The sequence below is a fragment of the Electrophorus electricus genome, chromosome 10, assembly GCF_013358815.1.
Source record: "Electrophorus electricus isolate fEleEle1 chromosome 10, fEleEle1.pri, whole genome shotgun sequence".
Taxonomy (NCBI): domain Eukaryota; kingdom Metazoa; phylum Chordata; class Actinopteri; order Gymnotiformes; family Gymnotidae; genus Electrophorus; species Electrophorus electricus.
The window spans coordinates 24662056-24682055 of NC_049544.1; the positions used below are offsets into that span (position 1 = coordinate 24662056).

At 44.7% G+C, this 20000-nt stretch overlaps 4 protein-coding genes across 8 annotated transcripts in view; 3 read left to right on the forward strand and 1 right to left on the reverse strand.

The window, feature by feature from the left end:
• Positions 1-10405, forward strand: part of dpp6a (dipeptidyl-peptidase 6a) — a 229378-nt gene extending 218973 nt beyond the window's left edge. For all 3 annotated transcript variants that reach the window (XM_035530644.1, XM_035530647.1, XM_035530645.1), the window contains 11 exons: positions 1149-1196; positions 2175-2273; positions 2365-2434; positions 3859-4053; positions 5111-5165; positions 6149-6248; positions 6723-6781; positions 6870-6942; positions 7211-7284; positions 8161-8305; positions 10154-10405. In XM_035530644.1, the coding sequence (XP_035386537.1) occupies positions 1149-1196; positions 2175-2273; positions 2365-2434; positions 3859-4053; positions 5111-5165; positions 6149-6248; positions 6723-6781; positions 6870-6942; positions 7211-7284; positions 8161-8305; positions 10154-10191 (956 nt within the window). In that variant the 3' untranslated portion in view covers positions 10192-10405. The remainder of the gene's footprint in view (positions 1-1148; positions 1197-2174; positions 2274-2364; positions 2435-3858; positions 4054-5110; positions 5166-6148; positions 6249-6722; positions 6782-6869; positions 6943-7210; positions 7285-8160; positions 8306-10153) is intronic.
• A 38-nt stretch (positions 10406-10443) lies between these two features.
• On the reverse strand, positions 10444-14005 carry LOC113589292 (threonine synthase-like 1). Of its 2 annotated transcripts, none has more exons than XM_027028872.2 (2): positions 13838-14005; positions 10444-13360 (listed from the first exon to the last, which is right to left on the reverse strand). In XM_027028872.2, exon 2 carries the CDS (start codon positions 13331-13333, stop codon positions 11120-11122), a length of 2214 nt encoding a protein of 737 aa, XP_026884673.2. In that variant the 5' UTR covers positions 13334-13360; positions 13838-14005; the 3' UTR covers positions 10444-11119. The 2 variants fall into 2 exon arrangements, with proteins under 2 accessions (XP_026884673.2, XP_026884674.2); XM_027028873.2 differs by having other exon boundaries at positions 13895-13969.
• A 14-nt stretch (positions 14006-14019) lies between these two features.
• Positions 14020-17823, forward strand: enkur (enkurin, TRPC channel interacting protein). Its single transcript, XM_027028874.2, has 5 exons — positions 14020-14408; positions 14838-14983; positions 15327-15559; positions 15819-15965; positions 17258-17823. The coding sequence occupies exons 1-5, from the start codon at positions 14329-14331 to the stop codon at positions 17429-17431; spliced, it is 780 nt and encodes a 259-aa protein (XP_026884675.2). The 5' UTR covers positions 14020-14328; the 3' UTR covers positions 17432-17823.
• A 318-nt stretch (positions 17824-18141) lies between these two features.
• The window catches only part of prtfdc1a (phosphoribosyl transferase domain containing 1a), a 7301-nt gene continuing 5442 nt past the window's right edge, over positions 18142-20000 (forward strand). For both annotated transcript variants that reach the window (XM_027028875.2, XM_035530436.1), the window contains exons 1-3: positions 18142-18287; positions 18456-18562; positions 18905-19088. In XM_027028875.2, coding sequence (XP_026884676.2) covers positions 18240-18287; positions 18456-18562; positions 18905-19088 — 339 coding nt within the window. In that variant the 5' untranslated portion in view covers positions 18142-18239. The remainder of the gene's footprint in view (positions 18288-18455; positions 18563-18904; positions 19089-20000) is intronic.

Genomic DNA, 20000 nt, shown 5'->3' on the forward strand with positions numbered 1-20000 from the left:
GGGGAGGGGCCTAAACACTGAGCCAGTACCTGTGCTTCATGAGAGCGAGGGGAGGGGCCTAAACACAGAGCCAGTACCTGTGCTTCATGAGAGCGAGGGGAGGGGCCTAAACACTGAGCCAGTACCTGTGCTTCATGAGAGCGAGGGGAGGGGCCTAAACACTGAGCCAGTACCTGTGCTTCATGAGAGCGAGGGGAGGGGCCTAAACACAGAGCCAGTACCTGTGCTTCATGAGAGCGAGGGGAGGGGCCTAAACACAGAGCCAGTACCTGTGCTTCATGAGAGCGAGGGGAGGGGCCTAAACACTGAGCCAGTACCTGTGCTTCATGAGAGCGAGGGGAGGGGCCTAAACACAGAGCCAGTACCTGTGCTTCATGAGAGCGAGGGGAGGGGCCTAAACACAGAGCCAGTACCTGTGCTTCATGAGAGCGAGGGGAGGGGCCTAAACACTGACAGCAGAGTGAATGTGTATCTGGACGGCAGCCAAGATACCAACCCAGAGTGCTTTTAATAGGACTAGAGAGAAAGAAAGAGACTGAGTAAGACAGAGTGATAGTAAGAGAGAGAGTGAGAGAAAATGAGAGAGAGAGAGAGAGAGAGAGAGAGAGAGGGAGAGAGAGAGGTGGGCAGGGAGACAGACAATTTGTTTGGCTTAGCTCCAGTTTGTGTTAACCATCTTCGTTTTCCATTAGGAAAAGAACATTGATCATTTCATTATCTTATCTTGTGGGCTTTTTTGGTTCTTTCTCATCATTGCGTGCGTTTGCATGCACAGCTGATCGCCAGTCCGACATCTAGGGCCTAAACTGCACATCTCTGAAGGAGAAACTCTGCCACAGGAGTCTCTGCAGTAATCATACACAAGTTAAACCTTTGTCATAGTTCTAAAGGAACTTAGAAAACTCACTGCACACTCCATTGGAAATAAACAATATTTTATCTCTCAGTTACATGTCTAATGTTCCTTCACACTGTACTATGCCAGTGTTCTGTGCTCATGAACAAACCAAGTTCTGTTACTGATCGACACACCAGACATCCAGAACCTTCTGCAAGGGAACAAGGCTTCAATACCATTAGTTTAGTCACAGATCTGCAGAAGTCACGGCACCACTCATAATGCAGTACTTTCTGTTGATGTGTTTCAGGTCCTGGTGTTCCGTTTGTGGCAGTTTACCATACACAGGACAGGGGAAGTGAGTATTCACGCCCTCGGTGTGTGTGTGTGTGTGTGTCCTGGCAAAATCGGTACTGATCCAGTGTCATTCTTCCTCACTGATAAAGCCCCTAACAGCAGAGCAATGAGAAGCAGGACACACACACACACAACCACTCACACAGAATGACAGAGTGAGCACACACACGCACACAATGCTGGCCCATGTGTAATACACCAGTAGTGTAGGTTGATGACCTCATTACTGACCTGTGCTGTACACCGTCTAGGCCACACACACACACACACACACAGAGACTACATGTGGGTGGGTTTGTGTGGAGAGCCCTCCAGGCTGATTGGATTACTGAAGGGTACTCTCTCTTCTCTGTAATAGATGACCTCTCCACATATGAGAGGAGCAGTTGGATTTTTTTAGCGTGTAAAATTGCAGATATTGCAGCAGAATTCGGTGTGGCGGCGCGTGCTGAATTACAAACGCCATCGTGAGGTCCTTCACGTTGAAACAAGCTCTTGCCACTGGTGTTTTGTTGCCAACTTCAACAGAAAGTTTCCCAGTTTCAGGCACTCCGAGTAGGCTCTCAGCCCCGAGGGAGAGCTGAGCCCATCATGCAGGCAGAATAATGTTGTGTCCATGCAGGTTCCTGCCTGTGCCGCACAAGGTTACCGGAACGCGGCGGGCATTTTCAAATCCAGTCACGCTGCGCTAACCGGGTTTGTAGAGCAGGGCCTCAGATTCGCCGTGGCTTTAATTGTAATTTACAGTGGTGAGTCTGTGGTTCTGTCACGACGATTAGCGCCCTAATATGCACGCTGCACCCTGTCTGAGCGGCGTGGCTATCGCTTGCCCCGGCTGCACCCCATACGCACAGCACCTCCCAGGTCTGGCCTTTAGCAACCACTTCCTGCCATCGTATGACGAACATCAGAATACCACAGCCCATGTTTGCAGATAGCTAAGGAATAAACAGTGCTTTGTCTTCTGACCTTGCCAAAGAGCTGTTCGACATCGAGCTGAACCTGAACCTCCGGAGGACCATGGATTCCCTGCAGATGCCCATAATAGAATATAGGACGATAGACATCGAAGACTACGGTACGTCGGTCTCCCGCGCTCCTCCCAGAGACGGTGTTACAGTGCTGTTTTACCAGTGGAGTGACCTGGTCTGTGTGCTTTCTCTTCTCAGCGTTGACTATGCAGATCCTAAAACCTGCTGGCTTCATAGACACGGCACATTACCCGCTACTGCTGATAGTGTGAGTCTCACATCACACACACCACATAAATCACATACACAACAGGCACACCACTACACACACACCCCACACACATACCACAACACGCACACCACACATATCTCACACACGCTACACACATATCACACCATTTACATATATATCACACACACACACACATCACACCATTTTTAGATAGATAGATAGATAGATAGATAGATAGATAGATAGATAGATAGATAGATAGATAGATAGATAGATAGATAGATAGATAGATAGATAGATAGATAGATAGATAGATAGATAGATAGATCACAATCTGTGTCAATCACAGACACCACTACACATCACTTATATCACACAAACACCACTACACACACACACACACCCACACCACACTACTTACATATATCACACACACACACACGTGAAGGCAGTGTTCTGGTTCCTGAGGGCAGGGGTGATGAGCCTCGGGTCTGGAGTCACCCTGTTCCATGTCTTCCCTCTTAAACATACCCCTTATTTTTACTCATCAGATTTCGAGAGAAACAGGTTTGTTTGTAGCCTGACAAATTTCACAACCACATTAAATGCAGAAATCCTTTCATTTATGTGAATTATTTATGATTTTGCAAGAACATGGGGAATAAGTGAACAAGGATCCTTCCCGAGTTCTAGGCTTTTCTGGTTTTAAAATTCCGAGTAGTGTGAGCTGATTACACAGGGCATGAGTGTGGAGAAATACTCATATGTAGGTATTTGAAAAATACTTCAGTAAGGAAATAGTTGCGTCATTAAAGAAATACTCTAATCTAAACAGTAATCCATCTGACAAAGATTGAAGACAAGTTGAGGTCATTTCGAGCAAATACTAATCCCCTAACATTTCCTGTGACAGACATGTCAGTAGGTAACGGGCCAGTTTCTTTTCTCTGGTTACGCCGTATGACTTTGCCTTCTGTTGACACACTTGTACAAGTTCCTCTGAATGGTTCCTCTCACCAGCTCACAGGCCCTGATATGACCGATAAAAGAGAGAAAAGTCACTGGAAAAATTTAAAAGCCACCTGAAGGTTTTCACAAACATTTTTCCAGTTGAGATGTTTGACATCATATGATCAGAATATGACTGTATTTGTGTTTTTTCCCCATCTCTTCCCCAACAGCTGTGTATAACGGTTTTCTTATGCAGTTTGTGTAACGCCAGTGACCAGGAGTTCATTTCAAATGCAGAAGGATGACTGCAGTCTCCAAGGAGGGCGATTCTTCCACAATTAATTCCTAGAGAACCTAATTTTAGCTCAATTAAACATGTATGGACTGTAAGCCTCTCTGGATGTTGTATAAATTATTTAACGCGGTAAACTGGTGTCCTTGCCCTCTTCTCCTGCTGGATTCACTGATCCGTGGTCTTCCCGCTTTGACGTTCTCTCCTCTCCCATCAGAGATGGAACTCCGGGAGGTCAGGTGGTCTCGGAGCAGTTCCGGGTGGACTGGGCCACTGTGCTGGTGAGCAGTTTCGATGTCATCGCGGTGCGTTTGGATGGGCGTGGCAGTGGATTCCAGGGCACCAACCTCCTCCATAAAGTTCAACGCAGGCTGGGCAAGTTTGAGGAAGAGGATCAACTCAAGGCCCTCAGGTACCCCCCTTCAGCCACGGGGCCCTCAGGTACCCATCAGCCAATGGGCCCTCAGGTACCCCCCTTCAGCCACAGCGCCCTCAGGTACCTCCCTTCAGCCACGGGGCGCTCAGGTACCCCCTATCACCCATGGGACCTCCACACTGTCAAAGGCCATTCCGTCAATTCCAAGTACAGCAATATACCAAAACCTAAGACTTTTAACCTTTTTTTAAAGTTTAATCAGGTTAGTGGTTAGTTTGTCAGTGGTAACCTGGTGGGATGTGGTGTAAAACCTGATCTGAAATCATCCCCAGGGAAATTATCACTTACAAATGCTGAAAGAGTGATTGTCTTCGTTGAGATAACGTAGAGCTGTGAGGCTCCGCCTTCCCCAGTGTGCGCAGTATGATCACCCTGCAGTGGGAGGACACAGCAGAGGGCTTCAGTGTGGAGTCTCACACAGCGGTACCTGTGTGACACCAGTCAGTACCTGTGTGACACCAGTCAGTACCTGTGTGTCACTGTCAGTACCTGTGTGACACCAGTCAGTACCTGTGTGTCACTGTCAGTACCTGTGTGACACCAGTCAGTACCTGTGTGACATCAGTCAGTACCTATGTGACAACAGTCAGTACCTGTGTGACACCAGTCAGTACCTGTGTGTCACTGTCAGTACCTGTGTGACACCAGTCAGTACCTGTGTGTCACAGTCAGTACCTGTGTGACACCAGTCAGTACCTGTGTGACACCAGTCAGTACCTGTGTGTCACTGTCAGTACCTGTGTGACACCAGTCAGTACCTGTGTGTCACTGTCAGTACCTGTGTGACACCAGTCAGTACCTGTGTGACACCAGTCAGTACCTGTATGACACCAGTCAGTACCTGTATGACAGCAGTCAGTACCTGTGTGACACCAGTCAGTACCTGTGTGACACCAGTCAGTACCTGTGTGTCACTGGTCTCTTCCATTCTGTATTCATCCACCAACATTAGAACCTCTGGGGTTGTTAGGTCTGTGTGTTTTGGACTTAAGTGACCATCTCTGACATATTTACCCCCTGTTGTATTTTGCAGCACTATTGCTAAGGAGCAGTACATTGATAAAACCAGGATTGGGGCTTTTGGACAGGTAAAAACTAATTTCTTCAACTTCAGCCGCTGTAAGCTGTACAGGTCTCGGATGTCTGTAAATATGAGTGACAAAGGAACTGTAATTACTGTAGACTTAGTAAAAGGGTTTGGTTCCCCTGACATTTGCAACCAGTCTCCACGTCTGTTTCTCAGACCAGTCTCTCATAGGCTCACATGTCTCACCCTCAGGGTCATGTTCTAACTAGAAATGCAGCTGAACAGGGCTGCGTAGTTAAAATCATCTTAAGTGAGAGAGAGTGTTCAGTGAGATTCTTGCTCCACCATATATCAGTGGTCTTGGGAAACCCAGGCCAGTGTTCTACAGTAAAGACACCTTTCAGTAAACACAGTAACGCCAGCTCTGTCTATACATTTAGTTACTTGTAGGCCTCAGCAGTGATAATTGTTTTAAAAAAGCCACAGTAGCGTGAATGCCATGATTCTCTCTACTGCCCTTTGGTGACTCACATGGTTACAGGGCTCCTGAAGAACACACTCAAATGTGGTGGAACTGGAAGCCTCTATGCAGGAGGTCATCATTTATGATCATTAATTTAGGTTTCCTATTATAAAACATCATCTTTACAGGATTATGGACACTTTCATATGCATCAACATTATTCATATATGCTCTTAACACACCTTGCAACTTTGCCTTTTATGTACATATTGATATATGTATTGTGACATGTAGTATTAGGTATTTTATGTAGACATTATCATTTTAATATGAAATGTATGTTAGATCTATACCACATATGTAGTTTTATGTACTTTATAAAGGGCTTATAGGTCTTATGGCCTTTTTGCATGTGCGACCAGGTGAAAGCATGATGTGGGCGGTCACCAGCATAGGTGACAACTGCAAAATACGTTTTTGGGTCAGCGGTTTTTTAGGTTTGTTGGGGGGAGGAATCTTCCAGCTGGTTAGTGGGTCTGCTCCAGGACCTGAATCATAGCTGGGCCTTCTGTGTGACACAGGTATATGGGGGCTATATCACCAGCCTTCTCCTCAGCTCTGAAGAGTCCATGCTGAGGTGTGGAGCAGTTCTTTCACCCATAACAGACTTCGAGCTTTATGGTAGGGTGTGTGTGTGCGAGTTGGGGAACCAGAGAGTGAGTGTGGGTAATATTGTAATAGTGAGTGGTGTATAAGGGACTGTGAAAGAAAGAGTATTGTATCCCCCTTGTTTGTAAGTTTTGTGAACAATGCAGAAATGTGTTAATATGTTAACAGTGGGTGGTTTGGGCCTGTTTTCAGCACTCTGTCACCTTGTCAAGGACAGAAAGCACTTTGAGGAGATCTGGAGCACTGAGTGAGAAGCGTGAGCGATTAAAAGCAGGCGTGTGTGTGTGTGTGTGTGTGTGTGTGTGTGTGTGTCTTTACGCACTCTCACATCTCAAAGCAGTAATTGCAGGGCACCTGTTCTGCACCCTGTGCTAAGTGTGACTGCCAGCGTCATGGCTGATGTATATCTGACGAAATCCTGGGAAATTATCTCCACCCCAGGGGTAAGGAAACTCTGCTGTTATCTAATTGTGTTCTGTTTTTCAGCGTCTGCTTTTTCAGAGCGATATCTGGGCCTTCCAAAACCAGACCGACGAGCATATGAGGTACACTGTCCTTAATGACTTGTTGACACTGATGGTGATGCTTCTTTTAGTGATTAAATATGCACTATTTTTCTGAACACACCCACAGATGACCAACCTAGCATACCGAGCGTCTCAGTTTGTTGATAAGAAGTTTTTGATCATTCATCCGACTGCAGATGGTAGGTTCACGCCTCACCGACTGAAACGTTTTTAACTTTAGATATGCTGGATTGAAGCTTTAAAATGTGTTTTGTCAGGACGGTTGGTCCCCTGACAGAAAATTGGGCTCTGACTCAAGGCATCATGGATTTGATCCTCGCTGACAGTTTGTCCTTGAGTAGGGCACTTAGCCTCCAGCTGGCAGTAGACATTGCCCCCTGCTAGCAGCAGGTGGAGTTTCTGCTTTGTGTCAGCTCTGTGTAAAAATGTTGTTCTTTCCTTTCACAGAAAAAGTCCATTTTCAGCACACAGCCAAATTCATCTCCAAGTTAATCAGTGAGAAGGCAAACTACACCCTACAGGTAATGGGTCCCTGCTGTCTGTGGTGTTGTGTCTGTGGTTCTTAAGCATGTACATCACCTTGTGCATTTACAGATTTCTACTGTGGGCTAAATTAACTACTGTAGCAGTGAGGTTTTCTGTTTGCAAAAATAAATGCTGCTGTGTTGTGCTCTCTACATACACACACGCACACAGTCGCCCCCAAATGTGCAAGTAAACAAGAGAGAACAAGCACTCATGGAAACACAGGCAGACGGGAGTGGGCGCAGAACATCCCCCATCAGGAGGATTAGTGCACGTCCCTCGCTTAAGGAGATTAAACATGCTAGCAAACCAGCTAATCCAATTACAGCTCAGGACCAGGACCATCCCTGTTTGCTCTCTGCTCCCTAACAGGCCTCTGTTTTAATTGATGGATGTTGGATCTCTCTGGAATTAATTAGGGTCAAATATTTCTGCAGGGCGTTTACGAGTTTTTACTGTGCAACATCGCTCCTCTCAGCTAACTGCATGCTAATGGGGATGGCGGCGGCTGTGCGCAGGATGAAGTGTGCGGGCCATAGCGAGTCGTGACAGTCTATGAACCTTTGTGCTTTGACAAGCCATTAACTCATCTTATGAAATTCAGTCTTGTGAATTTGTATCATTTCTGCTGCTCTGTACTTTCAAACCCAGTGTATCCAATAATGCTAATGGTTCCAATAATAAGTGCTAATGAGAGAACAATTAGTGCTACGCTAATAAACAAAGCTAGACGAGCCCTCTCACCTTGTATTGTACAGCTATACCTCGAGGCATTTTGTGGGTGAAATATTCCTCTAATCAGAGGTGGTCTGGGGCCCTTGTAAGCCGGTGCTCACACCGCTCTTCACTATTACCTTTCTGTCGTCTGTCAGATCTATCCAGACGAGGGTCACTTTATCCACAGCGAGGCAACAAAGCAGCACCTCAGCCAGTCTCTGGTCAACTTTTTCGAAGAGTGCTTCAGGCTACCAGACAAAGTGTTGGAGGAAGCTCAGCAGGAAGAGAGCGAAGATGAAGGTTAGCCCCTCCACCCCGCGGCACCCAAGCACAAAGCCAGCTCCTTCAGCTACACTATATGCAACCTTTTTGTTTTTGGCCCTCTGACTTCCATTCCTCTACCTCCTGCCCCGCCCCCGAGTTTTTCCTCCAAGGTCATCACCCACGTCTAGCTCATTGTACCCAAGACTGCCCCCTTGTGGACGCTGGCCTCTCATCCCCTGTTGCAGCTGTCTTACACTCACCTGTTCTGCCTGTGCAGACTGCAGACATATGAGCACGGTGTGCCAACACCGTCTCTGTGCCGAGCAGGGCAGGGGAGTCAACTGGAGGAGGAGGCACCTGCTTTGTCTTTTTGAGAGACAAACTGCTCCGATGTTATCTGGCTGCAGGAGGTCGTGACCTATCTGTGTTCCCCTTGACACGACCTTGGGACTCAGAGGAGGGGTTTCGCAGCACAAAGTCTGGAGATGGTGCACAGAGCCCTTAGTGATGGGTCTGGTTTGGGAGTCAGTGAGGAAGGGGGAGTGCGTGTGCGATTGTACTTTAAAAAGCTCTCATGTTTGATTGTGCTTGTCTGTTATTCCAGTGTAAAGTAGCAAAGAAAAACATCTACTTGGGTATTGATCAACTCGTTTTTCAGCGTTCAATTTTTGTCCAGAACTTGGAAACCTTGTAGCTTCAAGTCTATATTAAAATAGGTGTTGTATCATATCTAGATTTCATTTTTGACAAAGGGGCAACAGAAAAAAAAAAAAAAAAAAAAACAACACAAAATGGCATTATATTTATTTAATGAATCACTTGTATGGACCATGAAGTTTTGTAAGACTGTTGATCTTGTTTCATAATTCAGCTTTTATTTGGTGTGGTAGTGCTGAACTAAGCACATAATTAGTTTTAGTCACTGTGCCTTATGCTGGGAGCAAGCTGGCCTTCACACGGAGACTCCTGACAAATAAACCAACTCATTTAAGGCTCATTTTTAATCCACAAAATCTTAATCACACACAAGACATCCGTGCACTGGAACCTTGGATCTCATGAAACGTTACTGTCAAATACTCTTGGACATTCCAAAAAGTGATTTGATTCATCACACTGGATACTTACGGGATTCTTTATTTTGTGCAAGAGTGAATCAGTGTTATTTTTCAACCAGTATGAGACCAGACGATTCAGTATCGTGCTTGCAGTCTCATTCTGCCCACTTGCAGGGCTGTGAGTTATGAAGCATGAAAGTTAGGAATATCTTTACCTCAGTATTACACCAAGTCCTGTTCAGCTATGGGCTCCATAAGCCACTTTATATAACTTTTGTTGATAACATGCCCAAGCAAACCTGTACCTAAGCTAAACTATATGATGAGAGAGTGCTAGTGGAACACAGTACTGTGCATTGGGTTATTCCTGAATGACGATGCGGTCAGCATACGTACATCCTCGTGACAGTCTAATGACACCCAGCTGGGAGTTATGTAATGTCATCAGTTAACACTGCTGGAAACTAAAGGGTCTTAGTCTTTTGCACAACACTGTACATGAAAAAAAAAATTGTAAAATGTTTCGTGTTTTGGGGACACTCTCAAGACGGTTTTATGCTTCGTTTGAATGTAATGTTCATGGTTAATCTTAATGCATTCATTGTGCATGTTGGGGGATCTTTTTGCAACACCAAGCTATTTTTAATGCTAAAATATCCATGTAATATTTTTGACAGCTTGAATGTTCTTTACCGACCTGTATTTCTTTTCCAGTAGTTTTGTGAGTGAGAACCCAGTCTCGTCAGCTCGATGTTTAAATGTTATTCAAATGTCATTTTAGTCTCTTAATATCTGAGTGTTACCTGTACATATCGCTTTCTGAAAGGTCTGCTCTCCTGTCTCCTGCCTCGGTGTGCGGGATGAACTCGGAGACTCGGCAACTGGTGGTGTTACTGGTTATGACTATGGATGTTCATGTTGATCAGTGGCTGCAGACGAGGGACCAATGGCATTAGGGGATTCCACTTCACCGGAAAATCACAGGACCATCACTTTGTAGACCAAATGTTGGGAGGAGGCACATTGTGGAATGTGGCATGAAAGCATCTGCCAAAATAAACGTTATTTTAACATCGTCCATTCTGTTAATTTACTTTTGAACTTTATTTAACAGACAAACATACGGGGAAAGAACATGTCACAAAAAAAAGTATTTCTGAGCAATAAATGTTAAAAATTATACCAAAATTCACTACTAAGCTATATGAATGTCCTTTATCACTTCTCCTGCAGGACAGTCTTAATTAACAACAATTATCTTGATTATAATTTAATTAAATTCCGTGTCAGGCATTCACCTGCATAGAAGATACTCTACAATCCTGTTTTAATCAGATTATTGTGACTGAAAGTGAAATTAATGGAGCAGATTAGGGAATAACATACATTAGCTCAAAGCTGGCTGAGCCGTTGGACACACTGACTGTGACATCACAGTAACATAAGGTTCCTTAACTCAGCTCTGCCTGGAAACCAGAGTCATTACAAACCGCTTTAATAAGTGGTATTTATTTAGAAATGGGGCTCTACATAAAAAACAATTGCAGAATACCTTCTGGGAACGACACAGAGAGGATTCTAGGATTTTAATCACAGTAGTTGGTTTATATGTATCTCACCAAGTCCTGCAAATAGCCTGTAAATTAGCGGTACAGTGCAGCAAAAAAAACGAGAAAGATTCTGTTATTGCTGGCACACAGCCCCATCTACTGGACACGACTGGAACTACTACCCTCCTTGGTCAACCAGATACCATCCGTGTCATTGTTGAGCATATTTCTGTCTTTGCATACTATTTGACTTTCAGAAATGAGTCTTGTATCATAGATTCGACTTCATCCGTCAGCACACCAAAATCGGCCTTGCACACCGTATGTGGGTGTCGCCCACTCTCTCTCAGGCACTTCAGCAGAGCTTCATGCATTTGGGCTCCTCCCCCAATAGTACTCAGTGTATGTAGCTGCTCTAGGGGGTCACTGGGAATGTGTGGGCAGCGCAGGGCATTCAGCACAGCTGGGGCAAATTTGCCATGGTGTGCAGTGGAGCAAAGCACAAGAGGACACGACCCATCGTGCAGACGATCTGCCACCACTTTGGCCACAGCGGTGTGCGGGTCCATTATGTAACTTGTTTTAGCGTGCACTTCCCAAACAGCAGCCAGACAGTCTTCCTCTGTACACCAGCTGGCTTGGACTTCCTGCTGAATTCTCTGCAGTAAAAAATCAGACACAGTAAACACTCGGTTGTTCTCGAACCTCACAAACAAGTCTCGGACAAGACCGCCGTCCCCACAAGAGACGTGATGTATTAACCTCTCAAGATTTGAGGATTTAAGAATGTCAATGGCAGGAGAACTCGACACAGTGACCTTCCTGCCGCGGATATCGTACTGTCCTGTAGAGATGAAGTCAGAAACTACACAGTTCTGATTGGACGCGCAGATCACATGCCTTATTGGGATGCCCATCTGTTTGGCATAAACGGCCGACATGGCATTGCCAAAGTTCCCAGTTGGGATGCACACGTCGATGGGGTCTCCAAACGCAAGCACTCCGTCTCCGAGCAGGTCCAGGTACGCCGAGGCATGGTAGACCACCTGTGGAAGAAGCCGCGCCCAATTGATGGAGTTGGCGGTGCTGAGCACGGTGCCGTACTCCACGGCCAGGTGGCCTGCCAGCCTCGGATCCTCCAGCATTCTCTTAATGCTCCACTGGCAGAAGTCGAAGTCAGACAGGACACCGATGGCTCTGGCGTTGCACTCTTTAAACCCGGTCATCTGCTGCCTCTGCGCAAGGCTCACGCCTTGCTCAGGGAAAAACACCAGCACGCCCACACGCTCCCTGTCCGCGTCCCGGAGGTTACCGAAGCCGCTAAGAACGGCACTGCCGGTGTCTCCGGACGTGGCCACCATTATCAGATAGTTGCACGTCCGCGGGAGGCAGTGAGCAAAGAGATGAGGCATTAACTGCAGGGCGAGGTCTTTAAACGAGGCAGTGGGGCCATGGAACAGCTCCAGCACGTACTGATCCCCAGTCAGGTGCTTAACAGGTGCGACTGATCCCCTGGCAAAATTCCTCTCGTAGGCCCAATTAACCATCGAGCGAAGTTCTGACGGAGAGACATCCAGTGGATGAATGCATTTTTCGAGTATGGCTAAAGCTCTCTCAGGATAAGACATGCTGACTAGTCTCTGCCATTCTGAAGGCTCCAGTTTTGTGAAGCCCTTACTTGGCACATAAAGTCCCCCATTTGGAGCAAGTCCTTCCACCACAACGTCACTGAAGAACTTTGGGTCCATGGCAGATCCATTTTCCCTGAGAAGCTGGCCGCGGGTGGAAGTGTACGTCTCCGATTCGGAGTCCTGATATCTAGCCAGAACGCGGAGGGCTTTCTCTGCTACCTCCTGAACACTGTCTCCTCTCCCACAAAGCACTCGTGTGTCTGCCCATTTCTCATAAAATTGCTTTCTGTAGTGCAGTATGTCTCTCATAGACATGCCATCACCCTGACCCACAATCCTATTCACTTTCATTCTGGAAAGCCTCTCTATGATGTCATCAGCATCCACGTCCAGGTACACGACGAGTCCAGAGCTTTTGAGGTGTCGCATGGCGTCCGCGTGAAGCGGATTGGAGCCCGTCAGTGAAATCACGCAGCCCGAGGCTGACAGGTTGCACACAACCTGACCCTCTTCCTCGAGGAAACGCTCTCCTCCGACTTCAGCCAGCTTATCTGCCACTGGCATTCCCCACGCCCTCTCCAGAACATCGTCGTCTACGTCAATAACAGGCATGCCAAGCTTGTGAGACAAAATCTGACCCACAGAAGTCTTCCCTGACCCCGGAGGACCCATGAGAAGAATGTTTCTCTCCTGGGAATGAAAGTTCTTAGTACACAGCCGTGCTGTGAGGAAATATGAAGGAGACCCATCGTGAGGGAGTAACAGGTGATTGTACCTCAGCCTTTCAATTGTTGCTACCAAACGACGGAAGACTCTACCAGCCATCTTGAAATAGTAATTTCAGAAAAGGATCTGGGGAAAAAACAAGTTTCATTTTAAGTCCAGTGGTTACAATAGCATTAACATTCTTTCATTTGGCCTCAAAGCATGCTTTCACAAAAAGGACCAAGTGTTAAATGCATATGTAAGTGAGATCTTTTTTCTCATTTTCCAGGCACAAAGGTTATGATGGTACATATACAAAGGCACAACTGTATACAGACACTTAGAGACACTTTATAGTGGTATATAGACACAACCACTATATATGCACAGCTGATGAAGGACCTCTGTCCGAAACTTTGCTTCTCTGCAAACTGTGTATCTTACTACAGCTCTGGGAGCGGCATACGGCAAGGATAGTTAATTATTTGTAAGGGTCCAAACTAGAAAGCCAGCTTGCGTTAACTACTGACACATAAAGCCCACAGTACACGACCTCTGCAGCTAACATCCAGAGTATGACAGCCAGCTAGCCAGTGTGACACAACACGGTTGGCGCAAGCTTACCACTACAGTGAATAAACTTCGTGTAAGATTCGTGTAAGATTCGTGCTCCTGCCATACGTTTAAAGTCGTCGCTTTCACCTATAAGCACTCCCTCGACTGCGCGGCGCTGAAACGCTGACACTGCGCTAATGTGTGGCAGCATTGATGCCTGTGAGGACAGTCTGGTGTAATACGGCAGCCGGCAGGTGACAGTTCTGGTTCGGCTGGAGAACAACAACCGGGTTCAAATCGCCGGCCTTGTTAAAGGAATAAAATACAGATATGTGCGACTTCTGTGTTTTTGTATGAAATGTCTTATTCGTGCTCGACTCATTCGCAAAAGTCATTTTCATTTATACGCAGAGTGAAACTAAGGACGACTGTTACCAGGCAACAGCTGTCATGGAAACGTCTGAAAACAGCGTCCGCCAGTCGTGTCCAGCTTTGTCCTCATTAGCTTCTTGTTTTGTTTGTTTGTTTGTTTGTTTGTTTTGAGTTATTAGCCGGCCAGCATGTCGAGTACTATCTTCCCGCCAGAGAGCATATATAATCTTATCCCAAAAGAAGAGGAGCGGAGTGTGGTGGCGCCGAGGTAGGTGGGAAAGTGTCGAGCAGGTCACGGAGAGACAGAAGACATGACCAGGACAGCCCGCTACATACAAAGACAAGAACCGCTCTGTGGAAAGTTAGATTTTTATCAGTGTACAACGTAGCTAACCAGCTGGTTATTGTCTGTCTTCTAATGGTCAACTGTCCCTCACAAGACAGACGACGCTTGATGCGCGTAGTAGAAGGGCGCTACGAAACACTATTAAATCACAATTCAGTTAACAAAACACTATTAAACCACAAATCAGGTATCAGCCACTGACTGAATTCCAACTGGAAGCTTACACATTTCAAATTTCTGGTATTTGCTAATCTTTTTAAAATTTCTATATTCTGTTTATTGCAACATTGCATTGACTAGTCCTGACCTTTTAAAGCACTGAACAGCTATGATTATTAATGTTTATTTCAGGTACATGTCAAAGTTTAGAGAACAGGTAAAGCAGGAGAAAAAACTGACCAAGTCCTGCAACAAGACTATGGGACCACCAAAAGTAGACGTGCCTTCTCCAGAGAAATACTTGCTAAAGCACTCCAAGGAGAAGAAACTTCCGGAGAGTAAGTAGCACCGTAAAGAGTTTGGATTTTGTTTTTGGCTTTATAAACAATCATGTGAAAGAATATACTACTAGTAACTACTATTACTACTGCTACTACTAATACTAATAATAGTAATAATAATAATGACATCATCACAGATTGTGCACCACATTGATAAACTAGAAGTACAGAAAGAGAGACAAAACTTAAAAAGGTGGCAAAACAATAAACATGAATGCAGAACATAACTAAAAGAAAACTTGGTACTTGGACAAGCATCAGATGCAGTTGCATGTCAGGACAAATTACATGGCTTTACGTCATCTTATACGTTAGATCTTAGTCGTTGTTGCCATTTCAGAGAAGGCCTTCTCATACGGAGATGCCAGTCAGCCTCGGAAGCCGCGTGTTCCGACTCAAACTGAAGCCCCGCTTATGGGCATCCACACCAAGAAGAGCTTTGTGAAGACCAATGCAATTGGCAACATCATGGCCGTGCCATGCAAGCCACAGCCTGCTTATGCAGACACCGCACACGGAGACAGGCATCTGCTGGAGGACTCAGGCCTGGTCCCCAAGTACATCAGAAAAAAGGTGAGTAGCAACGTCATAGCACAAGGAGAACTGATTACTATTTATTGTCTTTACAGGTTGCATGCATGTGTATGTTTTTATGTGTGCACATGCATGTGTGCAGAGTTCCTTTTGGCTAAGCTTAAGATTGTCATATTGAAATATTACTGTAGTAATACAGAAGTCATGGGAGTATCCCACATTCAGGACTCTGTGCGTGTGTGCTTGGGGCGTGGGAGGGGGTGCTCTACTTATGTGCATGTTGCACATGCACTTCCAGGACTATGGTCGAACCCCAGAGTACCTGGAGCAGCGTCGGGAGGAGGTGAGGAGAGCTCAGGAGCAGTACGATAACTACGTGAAGGAGCGCCTTAAGGACGGAGCTATGAAGCAGCTCTCCAAAGACGAGCACCAGAGCATCTTGCATGTGAGGAGCCAAAACGCAGCAAGTACACCACTGTGTGTAGTGGTGTTTATATCATGTAAACCCAGCACGTACACCAATGTGTAGTGGTGTTTATATCATATAAATCCAGCAAGTACACCATTGCGTGTAGTGGTGTTTATATCATATAAACCCAGGACATACACCACTGCGTGTAGTGGTGTTTATATCATATAAACCCAGCAAGTACACCACTGTGTGTAGTGGTGTTTATATCATAGAAACCCAGCAAGTACACCAATGTGTAGTGGTGTTTATATCATATAAATCCAGCACGTACACCACTGCGTGTAGTGGTGTTTATATCATATAAACCCAGGACGTACACCACTGCGTGTAGTGGTGTTTATATCATAGAAACCCAGCAAGTACACCACTGCTTGTAGTGGTGTTTATATCATAGAAACCCAGCAAGTACACCAATGTGTAGTGGTGTTTATATCATATAAATCCAGCACGTACACCACTGCGTGTAGTGGTGTTTATATCATATAAACCCAGGACGTACACCACTGCGTGTAGTGGTGTTTATATCATAGAAACTCAGCAAGTACACCACTGCGTGTAGTGGTGTTTATATCATAGAAACCCAGCAAGTACACCACTGCGTGTAGTGGTGTTTATATCATATAAACCCAGCAAGTACACCACTGCGTGTAGTGGTGTTTATATCATAGAAACCCAGCACGTACACCACTGCGTGTAGTGGTGTTTATATCATAGAAACCCAGCAAGTACACCACTGCGTGTAGTGGTGTTTATATCATAGAAACCCAGCACATACACCACTGGGTGTAGTGGTGTTTATATCATATAAACCCAGCAAGTACACCACTGCGTGTAGTGGTGTTTATATCATATAAACCCAGCAAGTACACCACTGCGTGTAGTGGTGTTTATATCATATAAATCCAGCAAGTACACCACTGCATGTAGTGGTGTTTATATCATAGAAAACCAGCACGTACACCACTGCGTGTAGTGGTGTTTATATCATATAAATCCAGCACGTACACCACTGTGTGTAGTGGTGTTTATATTATAGGTAGCACAATTGCAGAAAAAATATTTTGTCATTATTGTCCAAGAGCAAGATGTGTCACTGCTGAAAAACCAAGTTTGTTCCCATGAGGTCGAACACAGTATAGTCTATCAAACATCAGCGGTATTTGTTATATAACACTAAACCAAAATTATTTGCTTTTTTTCTTTCTTTTTTTTTGGTGAAAATATGTTTTGTTTTTTTTTCTATTTCTATGTTATCCTGCCTGCAGGGACTAAAGAAGAACTGGGGTGAGTTAAACCAACAGTACCAGGGGCTTTCTGTCGTCACGGACACAGTCTCGAAGAAGCAGAAGAAGGCATGGCTAGAGTCCGAGATGAAACAGCTGGAGAAGGACATTGACCTGATGGAACGCTACCAGACCATCTACATCGCCAACACCTGAGCGCTCCTCATACACCTGAGCTACAGCAGCATGTGCGAACATCCACCCTAACTGCCTCCACCTTGGCTCTGGTCTGTGCTCCAGAAATAAACTGCAGTGTTAACGCAATGATTGTTACTTATGTGAAAGACATCATAATGAAATTGTAGGACATTTATTGCCCTTATAGAAATAAACAGAATTAATTATTGGTAAGAATATTTGCTGGTGGCAGAATCTTTTGGGGGTTTTTGTTTTTCATTCAGAATCTTTATTCTTTTTTACTTTAGTAACAACCCCTCCCTTTTAAATCTACAACAAATAAGACATTCAGGCCAGACCAAGCAATAAAATTGCAGATGTTGTGAACAGTGTAGTATGTGTATGTGCTTAATAAAATGCTACTTGCTGGATGACTAGTCTCTAGTGTTGTACCTAATGAATTCAGCATGACTTGTGGCGTGTGCTAGTCCAGTGACACACTAAATAAGGCTGAGGAATAAACTACTTATCATCCAGTTACTCAGCACTTTTAGAAGGCATGACCCCTTTGCCTTATGATAGCTTATCTAACCACTTATTGTTTGGTTAAACGTTTAAAGAGTTTCTTTTTTTATCTGCAGTATTATACTACCATCTAATATCTTGCCTTGACTGCTGTATAATGCTCAAAAACCGCCATAATTCCATAGACGCATGTAGTGCAGAAGTCAAAAGAGAGACAGGAGTTATTCTACTTTGTCTGGTACTTTTAGGGGGTGGGAGTCCACTCCTCTCCGTCCCTGACGTGTTTTACTGCTGAGAAAGGTTGTTCATTTTAAGTGTGGAAATGGATGGCAGATTGGACGGAACCGAGCGGAAACAGAAAAGTGTTGTGGTAAATATGTAGCTTTCGAATCCTTATTAGAAACCAATTTACGCAGGCCTATATTAATGTATATTATTACTGATTTTTCACTGTCCTGGTGGAAGAGATTTGTTTTCCTTTTTGAGGAGGTAACATTCCCTGCAAAGTTTACTCACTCACCCAAGGTTTGATTGATAGATTCAGGAAGGCTGGCCTGGCTACAATTTGGAGCTCTTCAACTACCCGGAACATTACCATGGTGACATCGAGAATGTTTACATACCACACGGAGTCATAATGGACAGGTAAACAGACCAGGTGCTCACGACAACATTCATACTCCACACTTACAGACAACAAAGTGGGAAATTATAGTTTTAACAGAAATATTTGATTTGTTGACCTGCAAGTATAAATGTACAAAGACATTTATAGATATATAAAAATCATGAATTTACAAATATTATGAATTAATATTTTATGATTTTTTTAAATAACTGCTGATAATTGTCAATTATCTGATTATTCTGGCTTATTATCACTATTATTATTATTGTTATTGTTGTTGTTCATTCACTTTGTCCACATTCTGTTATCAATCTGGTCATAATTGCGTAAAGGCCTTTTTTAAAAAAAATTTTCATTAGGATAGAGTCCATAGCCCGAGACATCCTGGAGGATTTAGGCCAACATACCCTGATGGTGCTGTGTGTCCTGAAAGGAGGCTACAAGTTCTGTGCTGATCTGGTCGACTCTATTAAAGCTCAGAGCAGAAGCACCAACTGTCCACTCACTGTCAGGGTGGAGTTCATCCGCCTGAAGAGCTACCTGGTAGGACAAAACTCCCTAACTGCAGCTGGGCAAGCCTTCTGTTCAGGCAAACCCAACATCGGCATTTCTAGATATCTAACAGTAAAACAATGTGAATTTCTGAACAGAAGGCATCTCAAGTATCTTACGCAAATGAGGGAGAGTTCTGGAAGGCATCATAACACAAAGACCATATGAGATTGATTCTAACCAGATAAGTTCCTATCCTACAGTCAAGACAAAATTCTATGAATTCTCACCACTACAATTCACAATAAACCCAAATAAGTAAGCATATGTGTCACATGGACGTGCTTTCTTGAATGTAGTTTGACCATGTGCAGCAATTGTAGGATTTTACTTGTGTACTTTAAAATAGGTGGTGCTTGAAGCTGATGTGGTTTTGATATTTGCGTAAACCGATTTCGTTCTCGTTTCCTTGCGCTGTTCAGTTGTCATCCAGAAGATGGCGCAAATGTTGCATTTTAGCTTTGGGGAACAAGGACGCTCATCTCAAGGGCATCGTCACTATTATATAGCCCAAACTAGCCGTTCATGGAAAAGCAGAATACATCAGCGTAGTTCAAGAATCCAATTTAAATATGTCTGGAACTTTGATGTACAGTAGGAAGAGAAATTATTTATTGTGACCTATCCCCCCATCCCCCCTAAAATATTCATCATGTTCTTAACTTTGAACACTCACTCTAGGACTGGGATTCTGAGCTGGTCCGTGTGTATGCTTTAAAAAGCTGTCTTGGATTTCTAACGACACTGGGAAGGTCAGACTGTCATCATATGCTCCGCACGACAGAAAGTCTGTCCAGCCTCTAGACCCTCATTATCTCTAGAGCTATGACCCAGGGTTTTCAGAAACTTCTGATCAGGGTTCTCAGTATTGCAAGCACAGAATCTTATGAATTTTAACAGACT